The sequence below is a fragment of the Mchenga conophoros genome, linkage group LG9, assembly GCF_057382185.1.
Source record: "Mchenga conophoros isolate Kocher_MC1m ecotype Shallow Benthic linkage group LG9, M_conophoros_male_GT1.1, whole genome shotgun sequence".
Lineage (NCBI taxonomy): Eukaryota > Metazoa > Chordata > Actinopteri > Cichliformes > Cichlidae > Mchenga > Mchenga conophoros.
Window position 1 is genome coordinate 18,590,111 of NC_140534.1, and position 16,967 is coordinate 18,607,077.

Genomic DNA, 16,967 nt, shown 5'->3' on the forward strand with positions numbered 1-16,967 from the left:
TCTGTTTAACTAATTGTAATCATGCGCACATTCCTGTATGGTGAAAGTGCTGTCACTGTGAGAAAGGATGAATGTCGTTATTCATTCAGGAACCGCTGTGTTAATGCTGGGTTCATCCCCGAATTAAGCTGATTTATTTCTTTATCATTTTCATTTGAATTGTTTGTCATACACCTGAAGATGCCACCTTGGAATGAGGGAAATTATATAAATGATATTATTCTTCATCACCTTTAAATGGTTTACAGATAAAATAACTAGCTGAAAATCAGTACTGCTGGCTCTTCAGTTGTACCGCTTTATTGTGATTTGAGGCTAGGAACAAAGATGATTTATGTGTGATATTTCTTCCACTTTATTACAGTGAAATTGCAAATACTTTTTTCTTTATTAAAAATAAAATGCCCCTCAATTATTTCACTGTGGGTCAGGATCGTATAGCATTTTCTTCATTTAATGACAGTTATAATGAATGTAAGCCAAGCCAGTGTTTAATCGGTTCATCTTTAATGCCAGCAGAATCTTAGCAAAGTTTTTCCTACACCAAGTACAGCATGTTTCATGGATTATTACATGCAATCAAGGATATGCAAACACTCTTTAGTTGATTAAATCCAAAACCTTTAAAAATAGGACAGCTTTTACTGAATAGTTTCCAACTATCAGGCGGCTCACACAGAGTTCAAACCATTTCTGTGTTCATGTCTGTATGACAGCACTTTGATTTTTGAAGAACTGTGACATGAAGATGAATCATGATGGAAATAACTTTTGCTCGATGAGATGATCGTTTAACTGCAAAACATATTAAAACACAAAAATAATGTACTTTTTAAAAACAAAGGCTCATGTAAAAAGTTACAGGCGTAGGTAATCAAGGAAAAAACCCTCAGAGAGAAAAACACACTCTACAATAACCGAACATCTCTGCCAGTTCTTGCTAAACGCTACAGCTCTGATCTGTGGGAGTCATATTGGAAATGTCGATCCCCCCGCTGATCAGCATCTGCTTGGCCTGATCCACCATCTGTGGAGGCAAAGAAGGTGACCGCGCAAGAATCCAGGCGAAATCAAAGTAGAAGATCCCAAAGACATCTTTGCAGGAGTACGCAATGCTATAGTTGGTGTAGTCGGTTGACAGAACCCAGTATGGGGTGTAAGGAAGAACTGGGAATAAAGATCAGAAACAGAAATAAAATGTTAAAAGGAGTGTTGTAACAGTTAAAACAAATATATATATATATATATATATATATATATATATATATATATATGATAAAGGAGGTACCTACAAGACAAGAAGTTGACTCCAAGCTTGGCTGGTTCTTGTGGGTCTATAACTTTGGCTGTCCCTTCCAGGTACCACCTTTTACCCTGACTGAGAGAGACAAATATGCGATTTCATCAATCTATTCATTGTGTCATATCTCTTATCATACCAAGGTCTGTCTCTAGTGCATTTGCTCCTAATCAAAACTTCACTTGAGGTGTGTCACCACTAAGCCTTTTGTCAATATAGATTACATGGCATTTTTTCATACTCAACCCAGCTCTTCAGAAGAAAAATACTTGTGCAAACATTAAATCAACACTCGGAACAAATCCAAAGAAAAGTCACTAGAAGTAAAGTTCAAGGTTTCACCCTGCAGACAAACACATCCATTATTAGCCATCTATTACCAGCGGCCAATTGCTTCAACAACATTAATGCTACTGCAAGAAACTAGACTTTTTTTCTTTGTTTTTATAGTTAAAAGGATTTTTTGATATCTGCAGGCGGAAGTATACTAGCTTTTCCCTGCGTTATTCTCCTTTATGCTAAATGTAGAATGTTTAGCTGATTTTAGAGTTTAGAAATGTGTTAACATAGAATGTAGAACTATTGTAGAGACTCTGCCCTTAAAGTAATAAAGGCTGACTGTGTCGTGAACTTAGGAGTAGAGTGTAGGAGACCTCCCCCACTGAGTGGAAATTCCCCAGCTTATCTAACTCTACGGACAAATGAATAGTATCAGTCCATCTAACCTATATTCCAGTCATCAATCCATCGACCTGATCCTTCAGTACTTACTGGTTCTGGGGGTCCCACACCTGTGAGTACGACACTTGAACAGACCCATCTTCCATCATGGTGTTTTCCTCCCTGATGCACTGTCCTCTTCCAAAAATATCGGGCAGCTTTTCAATCTCATACCACTTACCCATGTACTGTAACAAAAAAAAAAAACAAAAAAAAAACAAAAAAAAAAAAAAACACCCAGCTATGAGTTCTGCACTAAAAAATGTTTACTCTGGATGCATATATCTCTTTGCTCACCGGTTGAAGGGTGAAGTTAGATTGCACCTCTGGAATAGGGCAGGCACCCCAGTGAAAAGTCTGAGCTGAGATCACGGGGACCAGCAGGAGAAGAAGGTACGTAGCAGACATGGTTCCTTTAGAAGATAAAGGGGGGGATTGCAGAAGTTATGTTATGCGGCATTTATACCTGTCTCAGTTCATCCAGCCTTTTTAATACATGTAGAGAGTGTGTTTCACTCTATTTCTAAAGTTGAAAAATATCATCACCTTTTATACTGAAAGGTTAACGGAAACTAAATACAATACATTTTTTCCTCACTCTTAAGATTTGAAGCAAGTTCCCCATTTAGTTGTGAAATGGTTAGAAGGTCACAGATTTATTAAATTAGACAGAAGAAAGCGACAGAACAAAGTTTTGCATTCTGTGAGGGTTAACTATTGTAGCAAATATTGTCACACCTGTTTTCCTGGTTTCAAAAATGCTTTCTGTGAGACACTGCGAAGCATGTGTTCAGCACCATGTCATAATCATTAAAAATATATATTTTAATACGGACAACAAGCATATGGTAAATGCAATCTGCAAAGATATCAGAATACATTCTGATTTAGGATAACACAAAAAAAATGATAAAAATGAGTGAAAATTAATGCTGGAGTGAGTATTACAGAAAACTGTATTTAAAAATATCAACATTGCTAAAACAGTACAAATTTTCAATTGAGTTTGGTGTTTTTTCTGTTAAAAAAAAAAAAAAAAAAAGTAATTTAAGATCTTACCTGAGCTGTGTGCGAATGTCAGGTGAAGGTCCGAGGCTGGGAGAAACTGAGTGTGTGAGCTCTAGGAACAAACATTTTATATACAGTTCACAGAACAACAGAGGTTGGCCTCCACAACACGTCAAACAGCACTCACCAGCTCCTTATCGCTAGTCATAAGAATATTCTTTTGTTGTGAAATGTCACTGGGATAAGGGTTAAATATTATTGATTACATTTTTTCATTCAGGCCTCATATGTTAATGCTCACTTTATCTCAGATTTGCTTTGTCATTATGCAATGTGTTTTTTGCTATTATTGAAAAATGTACCTTTTTTTTTAGGTAAATTACATGATAGATAAACTGTCAGCTTTAACTATTTGAAGCTGACATTTCTCTTCTTTACATAAATCATAGTTCACTGTCACTCGCAAGGTTAATAATAGTTAACATAAAAATAAACCAAGCTGCTGTTTAATGTGCAAGAAATTTTAATCTATACTGAACCTTAATAAAATTTTTCAATCTCAAGAACAACTCATTTGACTTATTGTAGTTGTTGTCAATAATAATAAATACACTATTAGGCAATGAAACCAATGTCATGTTGAATCTATAATATCCAGAGACAGTAAGAAGCTAACCCTGAGTTAAACTACAAAACATAGATATCAATGGAAAGCCCAGGATGTCCACTATTTAGTACATTAGGACTTAGTATGGTAGCTCAGATAACTCAAAAGAAATAGACCAAAAGCAAATGTCCAATACAAAGGACGTAAATGAGCAGGCTGGTTCTAAGGAGGATATGATGAAGATGCAATTTGGTCATTTAAGTGGAAACACTATTAAATTCTCAGGATATCATAAAACATTAAAAGACAGCAACAAAGTAAAACAGGTACAGATCTGAAATCTGAAAAGATAAAATTACTTATATCAGTTATTTCCTATTTCTGCAGTTCTGATTTGTGTGTCATCTTGGAAATGTCAATTCCTTCGTCAGTCATGAATTGTTTGGCATGATCGACCATCTCTGTTGGCTGTTAGGGCAATTGTACAAAAATCCCTGGGTAGTAGAAATGGAATATGTCAAAGTCACTTTTGCAGGAATACATTCTTTACAGTATGGCTGCTAGTAGTAATATGATGGCACTAGTCCAATATAGCGGCCAACCAAACCCGTTTGACAACCTGTTTGATCGGTTTCGTGCGTGTGCGCATGCGCGTTCAGGTGTGCTGGGGGTATGCGAGTTCATGTGTGGAAACACACAGGGCTCAGAGAGGTAATATGAGTTCATGTGTTTTTAACTGGGTTTTAATTTAATCAAACCATGGGTTTTTAATTCAACTACTTTTATTGCTTTGGCGTGTCTCAACATTTAGTTATGCAGACATATGTGTTCTTAAAAGCAATTCTTTGTTTTAGCGTGGAGTGGTGGAAGCCATTTTGGTTCACAGTGTGCATTAACATGCAGGAATGCTTCTTATTTACATCTAGTCAAAAGTGTTGGTAATAGTGTTTTAATCACACTCATTTTGTGATTCTGACAATGTCTCAGCTTGCAGTGATGGAAGCATTTTATTTTAAAAACGGCACAAAATGGCAATTTCTTCTGAATGGGCAATTTCAGCCTGTTCACAAGCGTTCCGTTTAATCAAACCACTAGTTTTAGTTTAACTAGTTTTTTTACGCATCTACTGGGGTTTCTTTCACGGGTTGATGCGATCATTTTATTTAAAAATCGGGATTTCGGGATGTTGAACTAGATGGAGACAGAGCCAGCTAGTTGTTTTTAGTGGCCGGTATTGGCTCTTTTTGTAATTCTACGAGAAGGTAAAAGCCCCGCAGATGTACCAGTCGAGCAGGGTCTCGCCTATTTTCTGAAGTAGCCAGCAACAGCGGACCCTTAGGCCTATCTTGGCCAGTTACACCGGAGCTCAGCAACAGCCTGCCCCACCCTCATTGTTTTAAACTTGCACAGCAAGGTGCCCTGCAGGTGTATCGCCCCCCATCGACATCTCATCTATTGTTTTTGGAAGCACCCGGTCCTATATGAAGCGTGCACCAATGCTAAGTGCATGAAGTATACCTTTACACCTATAGCTGAAAAGAGTCTGCATCCATAATTTGTGGATCAATTGATTTGTTTTATAATGTGGCACTTTTTTTTTCCCCACAAACTGCAGATGATGAAATCCTCTTTATTTGAGAAAGTGTCCCTAAGGTATTGCTGCTCACTGAGTTCCCTAGCTACTTCTTTACTATGTCAGTAAACTTTTTGAACAAGGCAGGTATCACAGATTTAAAGGCACATCTTAATTGAAGCAAAGGCAAAAAATTGGAATGAATTTTATGTGGCTGTTCATATTAAATCCATCAAAGAGTGAAAATCCAAAAAGCTGCTGCAATCCTTTGTATTAATGATCTCTTTCTGTGTGTGTGTGTGTGTGTGTGTGTGTGTGTGTGTGTGTGTGTGAGAGAGCGTGCGTGCTCGCAGAACGAAAGTCAAGGCAGGGTGGTTTTTTTTATGCATTTCCAATCAGCTTTTTTGTTTTGTTTTGTTTTATTTACAAGAAGTGTACACTGTTCCAAAAAAATAGTAATGTCAAAGTATCTTACTGTATATTTTACAGTTTTGTACTGTCTTTCTAGAATATCTTCAATTTACATAAGTAGACTGTGATTTTACATGTCAAAGGTAAAATAACATAACATCACTGTAAATATAGTAAAACACAATTTACTTGTTTTTTAAACATATTTTTTGTACATATGCATATTTAGATTGTAAAAATACATTCAGAAATGTATCATAATTTCACAAATATTTGTCTGTTATGTGAGAGAATGATCTGTTAAATTCAAATGTAATACTATGGAAAAATATATAAAATGATTGAAAATTAATGAGAATAATCAATAATTAAAGGAGTATTTGAATTATAATTTTGCTGAAAATTTCATGTCATCTAGGTCTGATTCAATAATTCAGAGGTAACAAGTGAAAATATCATTGATAGGAATAAAAACTAAAAAAAATTGCACGGCCACGCTGTGCTAATTATATATTTCAAAAAATAAATGTAGAGGTAGGAATTGCAATTAATATAAATCTCAAAGTATTCACAACATTCCTGAACAGAAATAGGCCTCTGCACCTGGGGTGAGGGTGTGGCCATGAAAACAATGTGACATTGTTTTCATGGCCACTCCCTCTGCATATTTCTTAAGAAATGAAGCGTCTTTACTGGGATATTTATTGTCAAACTATGCGATTTTCCAAATGTGTGTGGAATAAAATGTTGTGACCAAGAATCATTCAGGATTAACAACACAAACTGTTTTGATAGCAGAAACAGTCTGTCTTATAGTTCCCATACTTTACCGCTAGTTTTACAAACACATTCTTCTTCATGTCTGTTTACATGGTTTTTGTGAAACTGATTTTCAATAGTACAACCAATGTCTAACTTTTCTTTGCTCCCCAGTATGAATGCAAGAATTTTGCAGGCTTTATTGAAACAATTTAACACTCAATGCCATAAACAGAGTTGATCCATGTCTCTATAGACACTGTTTCATACATCAACAGCTCTGAAAATCACTTTTAAAGTAATGTAGAACATGATCTCTCTCACTCTGTGTCTCTAAACCCAGCAAACTGACAATCACCTCTAAACAAGGGGTTAGTTTATTGGTTTTTTGTTTGTTTTGTTTTGTTTTTCTATCAGGCGCAACCACCAGACTAAGTTTGTAGTCTCACCTACTAATATAATAATAATAATAGATTTTATTATAGCACAATATTCAGTTACTACTTTGACTTTCTTACTTTGAGCACATTTCTGAGCCCATACATTATCAGACTTTTACTTGAGTATTTCTGACGTTAGCAGCTATACTTCTACTTAAGTAAAAAATGCCTGCACTATCAATATATAAAGATGTCTGTAATTCTTGAACAGTTCATGCAAAAATGATAAATTAAACCTGCACCACAGCTAACGCTTTTTAATAACCAATAACAGGTGTATTTCTTAGATCTAGTGATACAGTCAAAACACTCTGCTTGTATAATGCCATATTCTCTCCCAGCGTACCCTTGTCTCACTACAGGGTGATTCCAAAAGCACAACTCAATAAACAGAGACTCTAAAACCAGAACAGAAAGATAATGTTGGAAGATCAAAGATTAAGGTTTGTGTTTTTATAGCACGAAGTAAACTGTCCCCCATAGTCTTCTAGGGCTTGTTGTGCGTACCTTAGAGGTCAGATTATACATTAGTCATACTTCCAAAACCATTTTGAATTCCATTTATAACTGAGATGTCAAGCTGTTATCAGACATCTTATGCTCACCAGGAGCATGTATCCCCAACTTCAAAACCTTAAGGGGTCAAATTCACAAACCCAACATGGGCTCATTCAACACAGAGGCCAGAAGTGAATGTCGGCCTTTACTGACACACTGTAAATACAGGGAGTGCAGAGTTATTAGGCAAATGAGTATTTTGTCCACATCATCCTCTTCATGCATGTTGTCTTACTCTAAGCTGTATAGGCTCAAAAGCCCACTACCAATTAAGCATATTAGGTGATGTGCATCTCTGTAATGAGAAGGGGTGTGGTCTAATGACATCAACACCCTATATCAGGTGTGCATAATTATTAGGCAACGTCCTTTCCTTTGGCAAAATGGGTCAAAAGAAGGACTTGACAGGCTCAGAAAAGTCAAAAATAGTGAGATATCTTGCAGAGGGATGCAGCAGTCTCAAAATTGCAAAGCTTCTGAAGCGTGATCATCGAACAATCAAGCGTTTCATTCAAAATAGTCAACAGGGTCGCAAGAAGCGTGTGGAAAAACCAAGGCGCAAAATAACTGCCCATGAACTGAGAAAAGTCAAGCGTGCAGCTGCCAAGATGCCACGACCACCACTGAACAAGACACACAAGCTGAAACGTCAAGACTGGGCCAAGAAATATCTCAAGACTGATTTTTCTAAGGTTTTATGGACTGATGAAATGAGAGTGAGTCTTGATGGGCCAGATGGATGGGCCCGTGGCTGGATTGGTAAAGGGCAGAGAGCTCCAGTCCGACTTAGACGCCAGCAAGGTGGAGGTGGAGTACTGGTTTGGGCTGGTATCATCAAAGATGAGCTTGTGGGGCCTTTTCGGGTTGAGGATGGAGTCAAGCTCAACTCCCAGTCCTACTGCCAGTTTCTGGAAGACACCTTCTTCAAGCAGTGGTACAGGAAGAAGTCTGCATCCTTCAAGAAAAACATGATTTCCATGCAGGACAATGCTCCATCACACGCGTCCAAGTACTCCACAGCGTGGCTGGCAAGAAAGGGTATAAAAGAAGAAAAACTAATGACATGGCCTCCTTGTTCACCTGATCTGAACCTCATTGAGAACCTGTGGTCCATCATCAAATGTGAGATTTACAAGGAGGGAAAACAGTACACCTCTCTAAACAGTGTCTGGGAGGCTGTGGTTGCTGCTGCACGCAATGTTAATGGTGAACAGATCAAAACACTGACAGAATCCATGGATGGCAGGCTTTTGAGTGTCCTTGCAAAGAAAGGTGGCTATATTGGTCGCTGATTTGTTTTTGTTTTGTTTTTGAATGTCAGAAATGTATATTTGTGAATGTGGAGATGTTATATTGGTTTCACTGGTAAAAATAAATAATTGAAATGGGTATATATTTGTTTTTTTGTTAAGTTGCCTAATAATTATGCACAGTAATAGTCACCTGCACACACAGATATCCCCCTAAAATAGCTAAAACTAAAAACAAACTAAAAACTACTTCCAAAAACATTCAGCTTTGATATTAATGAGTTTTTTGGGTTCATTGAGAACATGGTTGTTGTTCAATAATAAAATTATTCCTCAAAAATACAACTTGCCTAATAATTCTGCACTCCCTGTAAGTTCAATACAGGGCAACGCGGCTAACAGCCTTGGAAACGCTTTACATGAAATTCAACTTTTTAGAAAACCCTTTACAAGAATAAATGTGATGATCTGTTTTAGCTGAATCAAATGTATTTGTTTGTTTACTTGAAATAAAACTTATTTTGGAAACCCTGTACATGAAGTAAAAAGTATTGTGTTGTAAGTTCTGGCTTTAATATTTCCAGCTGATAAGGAGACATATTGCATTTCAAACGCTTAATACAAAAGACTTTTAAACGTCCACTTTGTCTGTAATGACAGTATCAAGCTACAAAGCATTGTTTTTACTAAAATTCAACATTTTCAGATGAAAATTTTACTGCTTTTAAAAAAAAAATTATTTTACTGTAACAACCCCCCGAATGCCGTTTTAGGATGATGTTCTTGGAGATTCCAATTATATAGATATATGCTTTTGGAGTGAGGGTGTCTAATACACAAGTTGTCACGCCACCGTGCGGACTTTGACGTCGTCCATTTTGATGTTGTGGGCAATCAGCAGACGTTGAATGGAAGGAATGAAACGAGGGGTGAGGAGACTCTCTTGCACGAACTGACATCGGTAAGGAAAGTCTTTGACGCCATCGCTGAGGCATACCACAATCTGGTGGGGTTGGACGAGGTGAAAATCGGGCAGCTACGGTTGGTCACAGAGTGTTACAAAGGAGGCTGCTAATGTTTTCTCTGAAACACTGATTCTTTCCAAAAAACAAAAAACGTATTGTACCGTATCTTTCAAACAGCTACCCTGCTTATTTTTTCAATGGTGTTGAATTGTGAAGTTACAATTCTTTTCTGTAAAAAAGAAAAAAGCATTTTTATTTTGTATATAAATAAATGTTGATGTTGTGCGACGGGATTGTGTGCTTCAATTTTACTTATAATGTGCCAAATCACTACAACATCAACATTTATTTTAAAAAACAAAAACAAAACAAAAAACATTTTGTGTTAAAAAAAACAAAACAAAACTAGCTGGCTCTGTCTCCATGTAGTTCAACATCCCGAAATCCCGATTTTTAAATAAAATGGTCGCATCAACCCGTGAAAGAAACCCCAGTAGATGCGTAAAAAACTAGTTAAACTAAAACTAGTGGTATGATTAAACGAAACGCTTGTGAAAAGGCTGAAATTGCCCATTCAGAAGAAATTGACATTTTGTGCCGTTTTTAAAATAAAATGCTTCCATCACTGCAAGCTGAGACCGGTCAAACAGGTTGTCAAACGGGTTTGGTTGGCCGCCATATTGGAATAGTGCCATCGTATTACTACTGCTGCTGTAGTCAGTAGACAAGTATGGATAGTAGGAAAGAACTAGAAAAAAAAAAAGAAAACTGAAAAGAAAAAATAAAGACGCTATTCCAGTGGGAGAGATTATCAACTGACTAAAGAGAAAATATCTTTAGTCAGTTTCCTCCTCATTATAGCTTTATGAACTTTTATGTGTCTCATCTAATTTAAACTGTATTAAGGCTAAAAATCTAAAAGACCAAAATGCATTTTGACAGCGACAGACAGAATGTCATCAAACTGATGCTGCTGTGTCATTAATCACATGATGTTATTGTTATTCTACAGGCATAAGTGTCTGTAGTAGGTAGTTTATGATCATTTCAAGTGCTTAATTATGCTTAACAAAATAGCAACCAAGGAGAACAATAACATGAAAAGTATGTTGAAAAAGATGACAAACATGTGGGGATGATTAAAAAAATGTTTGCAATATGAGAAGCTGACTCCAAGTTTCCCTGGTTCTTGTGTGGTCCATAACCTTAGCCCTCTTTCGTCCACCTATTCACCTTTTCACACTCATCAAACCTACCCAGGTACTATACACAACGACAATTCATTTATGAGGGTTTTTTTTAAAGCTTTTGTTTTGGAGGAAGGAAGGTTCAGGGTTTAAGTAGTCATCATCATGGGCTCATCCGATTAGAATGAGAATAAGCAGTCAATCATTAGGGATGGGTATTGATAAGATTTTCACGATTCTGATTCCATTTTCGATTCTGTTTAACGATTCGATTCTTTATCGATTCTTTTTTTTTTAAAAAGGAGAACACTAAGGTCGATTAGCTTAGAACTTTGTTTTATATCTTCTCTTTGAACAAGATAGAAATTTAGGAGTAACATGGCCTTACAAACCCAACAGTGAGATCTTAAGAGATCCAGAGCCTACGGCTCTTTGATGGGGTGTCACAGGGTCCCCAGGAAAAAAAAAATTGTAAATGTAAAATAATAAAATAAATATTCTTCTGTAACAATAACAAAGTGTAACATAAATTATTCAGCAGCAATTACACAAGAAGATCCAGTAATGTCCCTGCCTACAATTAAACACATTCACTTACCAAAAATCGGGGGCATCTGCTGTGGCAAATGGGTGCAAGCCTTTTACCACAAACTTAGTCACTGCTCGGTGACATTCGTCTATCCTGGCCTGAAAGGAGACGCTACCGGTAGACTGCAGCGAGAACTGCCAGCATCTGAGCCAGCCAGACTCTGTCTGTCTCTCTCATCATGGTCACCTAAATGCACAGTAATGGCAGGTTTTGTAATAAGGCAGATGGCGCTAACATAATATGCACTGTTGTTGGTTATTTACCTGCCGCATTAACGGGAGAGGACGTGCAAACGTTACCGCTGCTGCTGGGTTGAGATTCACGAGTCCGGAGCAGAATTAAAAACACGACATTCATTTAAGGTCATCGTGTGTTTTTTGCATATCCGTAGTGTTTCCTCCCTTAAATGAAATATCTACTTTGCAAGTTGCCCTGTTGTCATCCGTTCTCGTAAAGTATAACCAAACTTTTGAGCGTTTGAGCCGCTTAGGTACCATGTTTCCTGCCAGGTAAATGACGCTCCTCAACGTGGTGACGTCATTCGGGGCGACTGGAATCGATAAGGGAATCGTTTGCAAAAATGGCAAACAATTCCAAGGAATTGAAACAGTGGGAACCGGTTCTCAACAAGAACCGGGTTTCGATACCCATCCCTATCAATCATTTACAGGTTTTGTCGTTTTATTGAATAATGGGTAAATGAAGGAAAGACACACATGGACTGCTATCTCTAAAAAGGACATAAAGTATGATTTAAGTAACTCGAAATGATACATGAACTCAGGAGACTCAAAGAGATACTCACCTCAGCTGCCACCTCATGTGGGAGTGAGGAAAGAGTGAGGGGTAGGTGAGTGCAGTCCTTATATAACGAGTGACAGGTGAGTGCAATTAAGGCCAAGCACCACACCCAATCAAAGGTGAGGAAAAGAAACAAGGTGCATCTGGTGAAGTGAATATGCTGAAAGGTGAGCCTTTACAACAGCCGCCCCCATATTTCTACTGAGAAATATGTTCAAAGGATTAGAGATGCTCTTTTTCACAAAGCGGGGACAGAGGAATCAGACATGCTACAGGTCTAATATAGGTTCAGGGGGTCGACCTAGAGGTCGACAATGCAGGCCAGACAGTTCAGGGGGCCGACCATGTAGCCAGCGGTGGCAGCAAAGCAGGTCTAAATGCCAACCGCGTGGGATGCAGCAGCAGGCCCAGAACTGCAGACCTTCAGGCAGTTTTGCAGGTGCTGGGGGCAATGTACGGGGATTGGCAGAGGCAGGACCAGGTGATGCAGGAGCAGGCAGCGCCCTGACCACTGGCGGAATGGCAGCCACAGGCGGTGGAACTGGTGATATTGGCACTGCCGGTGACGACGTAGGTGCTGCTGATGGTAGAGTATGAGGTGGCTGAATGAATTCAGAGTCATCAGCGGACACAAGGATGTGCTGGAACGGTTCTCCTGAACTGGAAGATGTGAACAAACATTGGGCATGCGTGGAACTGCTCTGGTGTTGGAAGTCTGTGATTGGACCTTGGAGTGTCCATCCTAAGCGGGTTTTGACTGCTGCAGGAGATCCAAATGGTCCATGTCTAACTGTTGCAATAGGCGTAATAAGGTGGGTATGATCAGAGCAGTAGTGGAACTGTTTTGTTAATAAAGGGTAATGGAATACCTTGGAGATGCTTGTATCTCCGTTGGAGAGATGATACGGGGTAGGTGTGGTCTGAAAGTGTTAAGTGACTTGTAGCGAAGGCATTATTGTGTAAGTTTTCTCTGGATGTGCGATGGGAGAAATCTGGAAACTTAAAGAAGAACCTTGAATAGTTTCAAGTTCTTGATGGACAGTTCTGAGTGATAATTTTTCAGCTTTCCCAGTTAGGTGGAGATGCTGAGCTGCTGATGTCAGAAGCATGGTACATTGGGAGCCATCATCAAGTATTGCATATGTTTCCAGGGTTCTTTTGCCATTACGCAGGAGCACTTTCACAACTTTTAATAGTACACTAGGACAGTCACTAGGTTTATCAAAGTACAGTGTCCTCACTACAGGATTAGTTCCAGTTCTAGGTCTCTGATTCACCTCACATAGGATCTGTAAATGTCTTTCCATGCAGGTGGCACATGCTTTCCTCAGATCACACTTCGCAGCCTGATGAGTTCTAGCACAACGCCAACACTGTTTGTTTCTCTTTATCCAGTTTATTTTCTCCTCCTTTGTCTTGTTAATGAACTCAGGGCACTTGCTAATGTGGTGTTCAGGTGAGCAGCAATATGCACATCTTGCCTTAGTCATTATGATGGGTTGTGCTGCGTGTACAGGATCGGATGCATTTGAACCATGTAACATTGTTGTGAGTGGAGAGGTGTACTTATGGGCAGGTCGTGGCTGGTTAAAGGATGAAACAGGACTGTCCTTTCTTGGTTGACACTTGCATTCCATTTGCAACCAGGATGAGAACAAAGGTAAGTCATACATCATATCTCCTTGTTCCCTGTAAATGTGCCGTTTGAGGCGACTGGAATGCTCTGCGGGCAACTTTTCAAGTAGGCGATCGACATGGGAGCCACAATTTAGTTCTGTCTGTCCATGATCACCCATAGTGCTAAGCAAACCAACTAAAGCTTGCACACGAAGAGCAAAGTTATCCAGAGTCCGACCATCACCTGCTCTGATAGGAGGAAGCTCCAGTATATTCCGTAGCTCTTTCAATGCTAGCTGTCTTGGTTGCCCATAACGCTCATCAAGAGCTTTGATGGCTTGAGTGTATGGGTCAGGAGCATAGGAAAAGGAAATAGCTAACCGTTTAGCTTGGTCTACTTTCAGATGATCAAGAAGGACATGATATTTAAAGTGCTCCGTCTCATGAGGGCCAATCAGGTTAGTAAGGGCCATTCGTAACAGCCTATACTGGATTTCATCTTCTCTGGTAAGGTCTGGGAAAGACGGACCCTCAAGCTTATACACATGTGTTCTAGTGCTAACAGGGTGACTAGAACTAGCAGTAATGGGTACCGAAGGTTTTTGTGCATGCAAACCATCAGATGTAGCTGGTTGCTGCTGCCTTGGTTCTGGAATTCAAACAAGAGGTTGAGCGGGGTCTTCTTCTAGATGAACAGCAGGTTGAACACAGGAAATCTGGTGCGGACCTTGCAGTGGTGTGACCAGTAAATTAAAAGGAGTCTCATCTGGTGTAGGAAAAACTGGTCTAGGCAAACCACTTGAAGGAACTGCAGCATCTAATATTGTTGAATTAGGGACAGGAGGGCTAGCAGCCAGAACTGCACCAGAGTGACGGCTAACCTGTGGGGGCTGAGAGTGTGATTGACATGTTGCTGGATCAATCACTGGGAACTGCTCATGTTGCTGATGTGTTTGGGGAATGGCTTATAAACCGCATACAGAGGATTTGCTTTCATCAGATGAGACAGTGTGAATTGAAGATCTGGAGGAACTGCGAGAATGGGGAGGAGATAACTGAATCATGATTTGCCTAATCTCCCTCATTGTCATCAGGAGTTCCCTCATCACCTCATCTTGATTGGTGGGTAAAGGAGCAGGGGATGTCTCTGGTAGACTTCCTGACTCCCCGTCAGGATCCTGTAGCCCATGTGTGTCTGTGTCACTATGCTGGCATTCTGTTTGACTCTCTGTATCACATCTAGCACTTCTACTTCCAGGATACTGAACGTCATACTGCTGCAGGTGGGCAGGAGGTCGCCTTTCACGACCGGAACGTCTCAAATCTACATGACGCTAACGCTACTCCGGCTCGGAGGACCATGTTTTGGAGGAAGGAAGGTTCAGGGTTTAAGTAGTCATCATCATGGGCTCATCCGATTAGAATGAGAATAAGCAGTCAATCATTTACAGGTTTTGTCGTTTTATTGAATAATGGGTAAAGGAAGGAAAGACACACACGGACTGCTATCTCTAAAAAGGACATAAAGTATGATTTAAGTAACTCGAAACAATACATGAACCTCAGCTGCCGCCCCATGTGGGAGTGAGAAAAGAGTGAGGGGTAGGTGAGTGCAGTCTTTCTATAACGAGTGACAGGTGAGTGCAATTAAGGCCAAGCACCACACCCAATCAAAGGCGAGGAAAAAAAACAAGGTGCATCTGGTGAAGTGAATATGCTGAAAGGTGAGCCTTTACAACAGCTTTGTTTAATTTGTTTTTTTAATTTGTGTTCATACAGGTTTTGATCCGGGCTGCACCTTCAAAGTTGAACTGAGATCACAGCATGCTTTCTTTGTTCGATTACAAAAGTTATGTTGTGTAAGAGCTGCACCTAGAGCTTATTATAGCTTCAGTATACCCACTTTTTTTTTTTTTTTTTACATCTGTGTTTAGGTACACAGTCAATATTTACTTACTGGATATCACACACACTGATCAATCAAGAGAAGCATGCTGTACAAATTTGATTGATCATGAGCCAGCTTTACAAAATAAAACTGAGGATTAAAAAGGCAATATCTACTGCAGAATAAATTGATCGCCTTTTTGTTTTTTTAAAGAAAAATGATAAACTGAACACAAACAAAACCTTTCTATCGGGTTTTTTTAATTATTAGAAAAATTTCCTAAGATATTGTCCTCACCTTAGAATAAGAGAACTTGCATCACCTGAGCCTTTTTTAGCAGGAGATAAGATTACAATATGAAATAAATTATTACAGCAGACATTTTCATGTTCAGAAAATAGTTCATGTCTTAACTGAAGACTTTTCTAATGTCGGTTGCTTCATCTTTATATTGACTAAACAACTAAAGCTTCATCCACAAAGGAAACGATTCCCAGTGAGTCGAAATCAGTGACATTCGGTAGTGATTACAGACGGAAATATTATTTACAACACAAAGTGAGCAGAGGCAAGGCAACTTTCCTCAGATCAGCAATTTAGTCGCCTACAAATGAGAGAGCAGGATACCAGTGATTGACTTATGGTAAGGTAGTAAATACATTAGAGCTTTACCTAGTCAAATAGAGCCTGCTAGCAATCATTTATCACCTTAACAGCTCTCCCTTTGTCAATATCTTTTAACACAACGACAATGTCTAAAAGAATTTCCAAAAGGAACTTGGAAATTTTCCATATCTACATCACTGCACAGTAACACTGTCAGGATGATTTATTTTTAGATGCTGATGGAACTCAAAGTATATGGTGATGTTTTACAACAATATATTTTATAGTTTATCAGCTCCTTCCCAAAATTTAAGTATCTTAATCATTTATTGAAATATTGATCAAATAAGTGAAAACTGTGGTGACATCTTTCACTATCATTAGTTTCTCATATTTCATTTAAGGTGTAAAAAAAAGCAGGGACAATGTCATGAACATATACTTATACGCTAATATACTAAAATGTGCCCATCTCTGTGGCCAATTCTCCTCATATTCCTTAAAAATTCTGATTCGTCTTGATTGCAGAACACTAAACCAGCTCTTGAGTCTCTTGAGGATGCTCAAGGGTGCATGGAAATCTACTAAAAGAAAGAATTTTTGTTTTTGTGAAATGTGTTTTGGAAGTTTGGGTTATCGGGCCCCTTGTTATTGGAAATTCAGTCACTGTACAACCACAAGTTTTGTT

The 16,967-nt window shown here is 38.8% G+C and overlaps 1 protein-coding gene across 1 annotated transcript; it reads right to left on the reverse strand.

Moving 5' to 3' along the window:
* Positions 1-291: 291 nt before the first annotated feature.
* Positions 292-12,189, reverse strand: LOC146567135 (apolipoprotein D-like). Its single transcript, XM_085286767.1, has 6 exons — positions 12,173-12,189; positions 3,080-3,140; positions 2,318-2,433; positions 2,072-2,208; positions 1,293-1,378; positions 292-1,167 (listed from the first exon to the last, which is right to left on the reverse strand). The coding sequence occupies exons 3-6, from the start codon at positions 2,426-2,428 to the stop codon at positions 941-943; spliced, it is 561 nt and encodes a 186-aa protein (XP_085142893.1). The 5' UTR covers positions 2,429-2,433; positions 3,080-3,140; positions 12,173-12,189; the 3' UTR covers positions 292-940.
* Positions 12,190-16,967: the final 4,778 nt, after the last annotated feature.

What these genes read in the sequence shown, in the direction of transcription:
- LOC146567135 (XM_085286767.1), bottom strand. Translation starts at nt 2,428, where the DNA reads ATGTCTGCTACGTACCTTCTTCTCCTGCTGGTCCCCGTGATCTCAGCT. An exon ending in CTAACTTCACCCTTCAACCG is followed by an intron (nt 2,209 to 2,317) that starts GTGAGCAAAGAG and finishes TTTTTGTTACAG; the next exon opens with TACATGGGTAAGTGGTATGA. An exon ending in TGGAGTCAACTTCTTGTCTT is followed by an intron (nt 1,168 to 1,292) that starts GTAGGTACCTCC and finishes CTTTATTCCCAG; the next exon opens with TTCTTCCTTACACCCCATAC.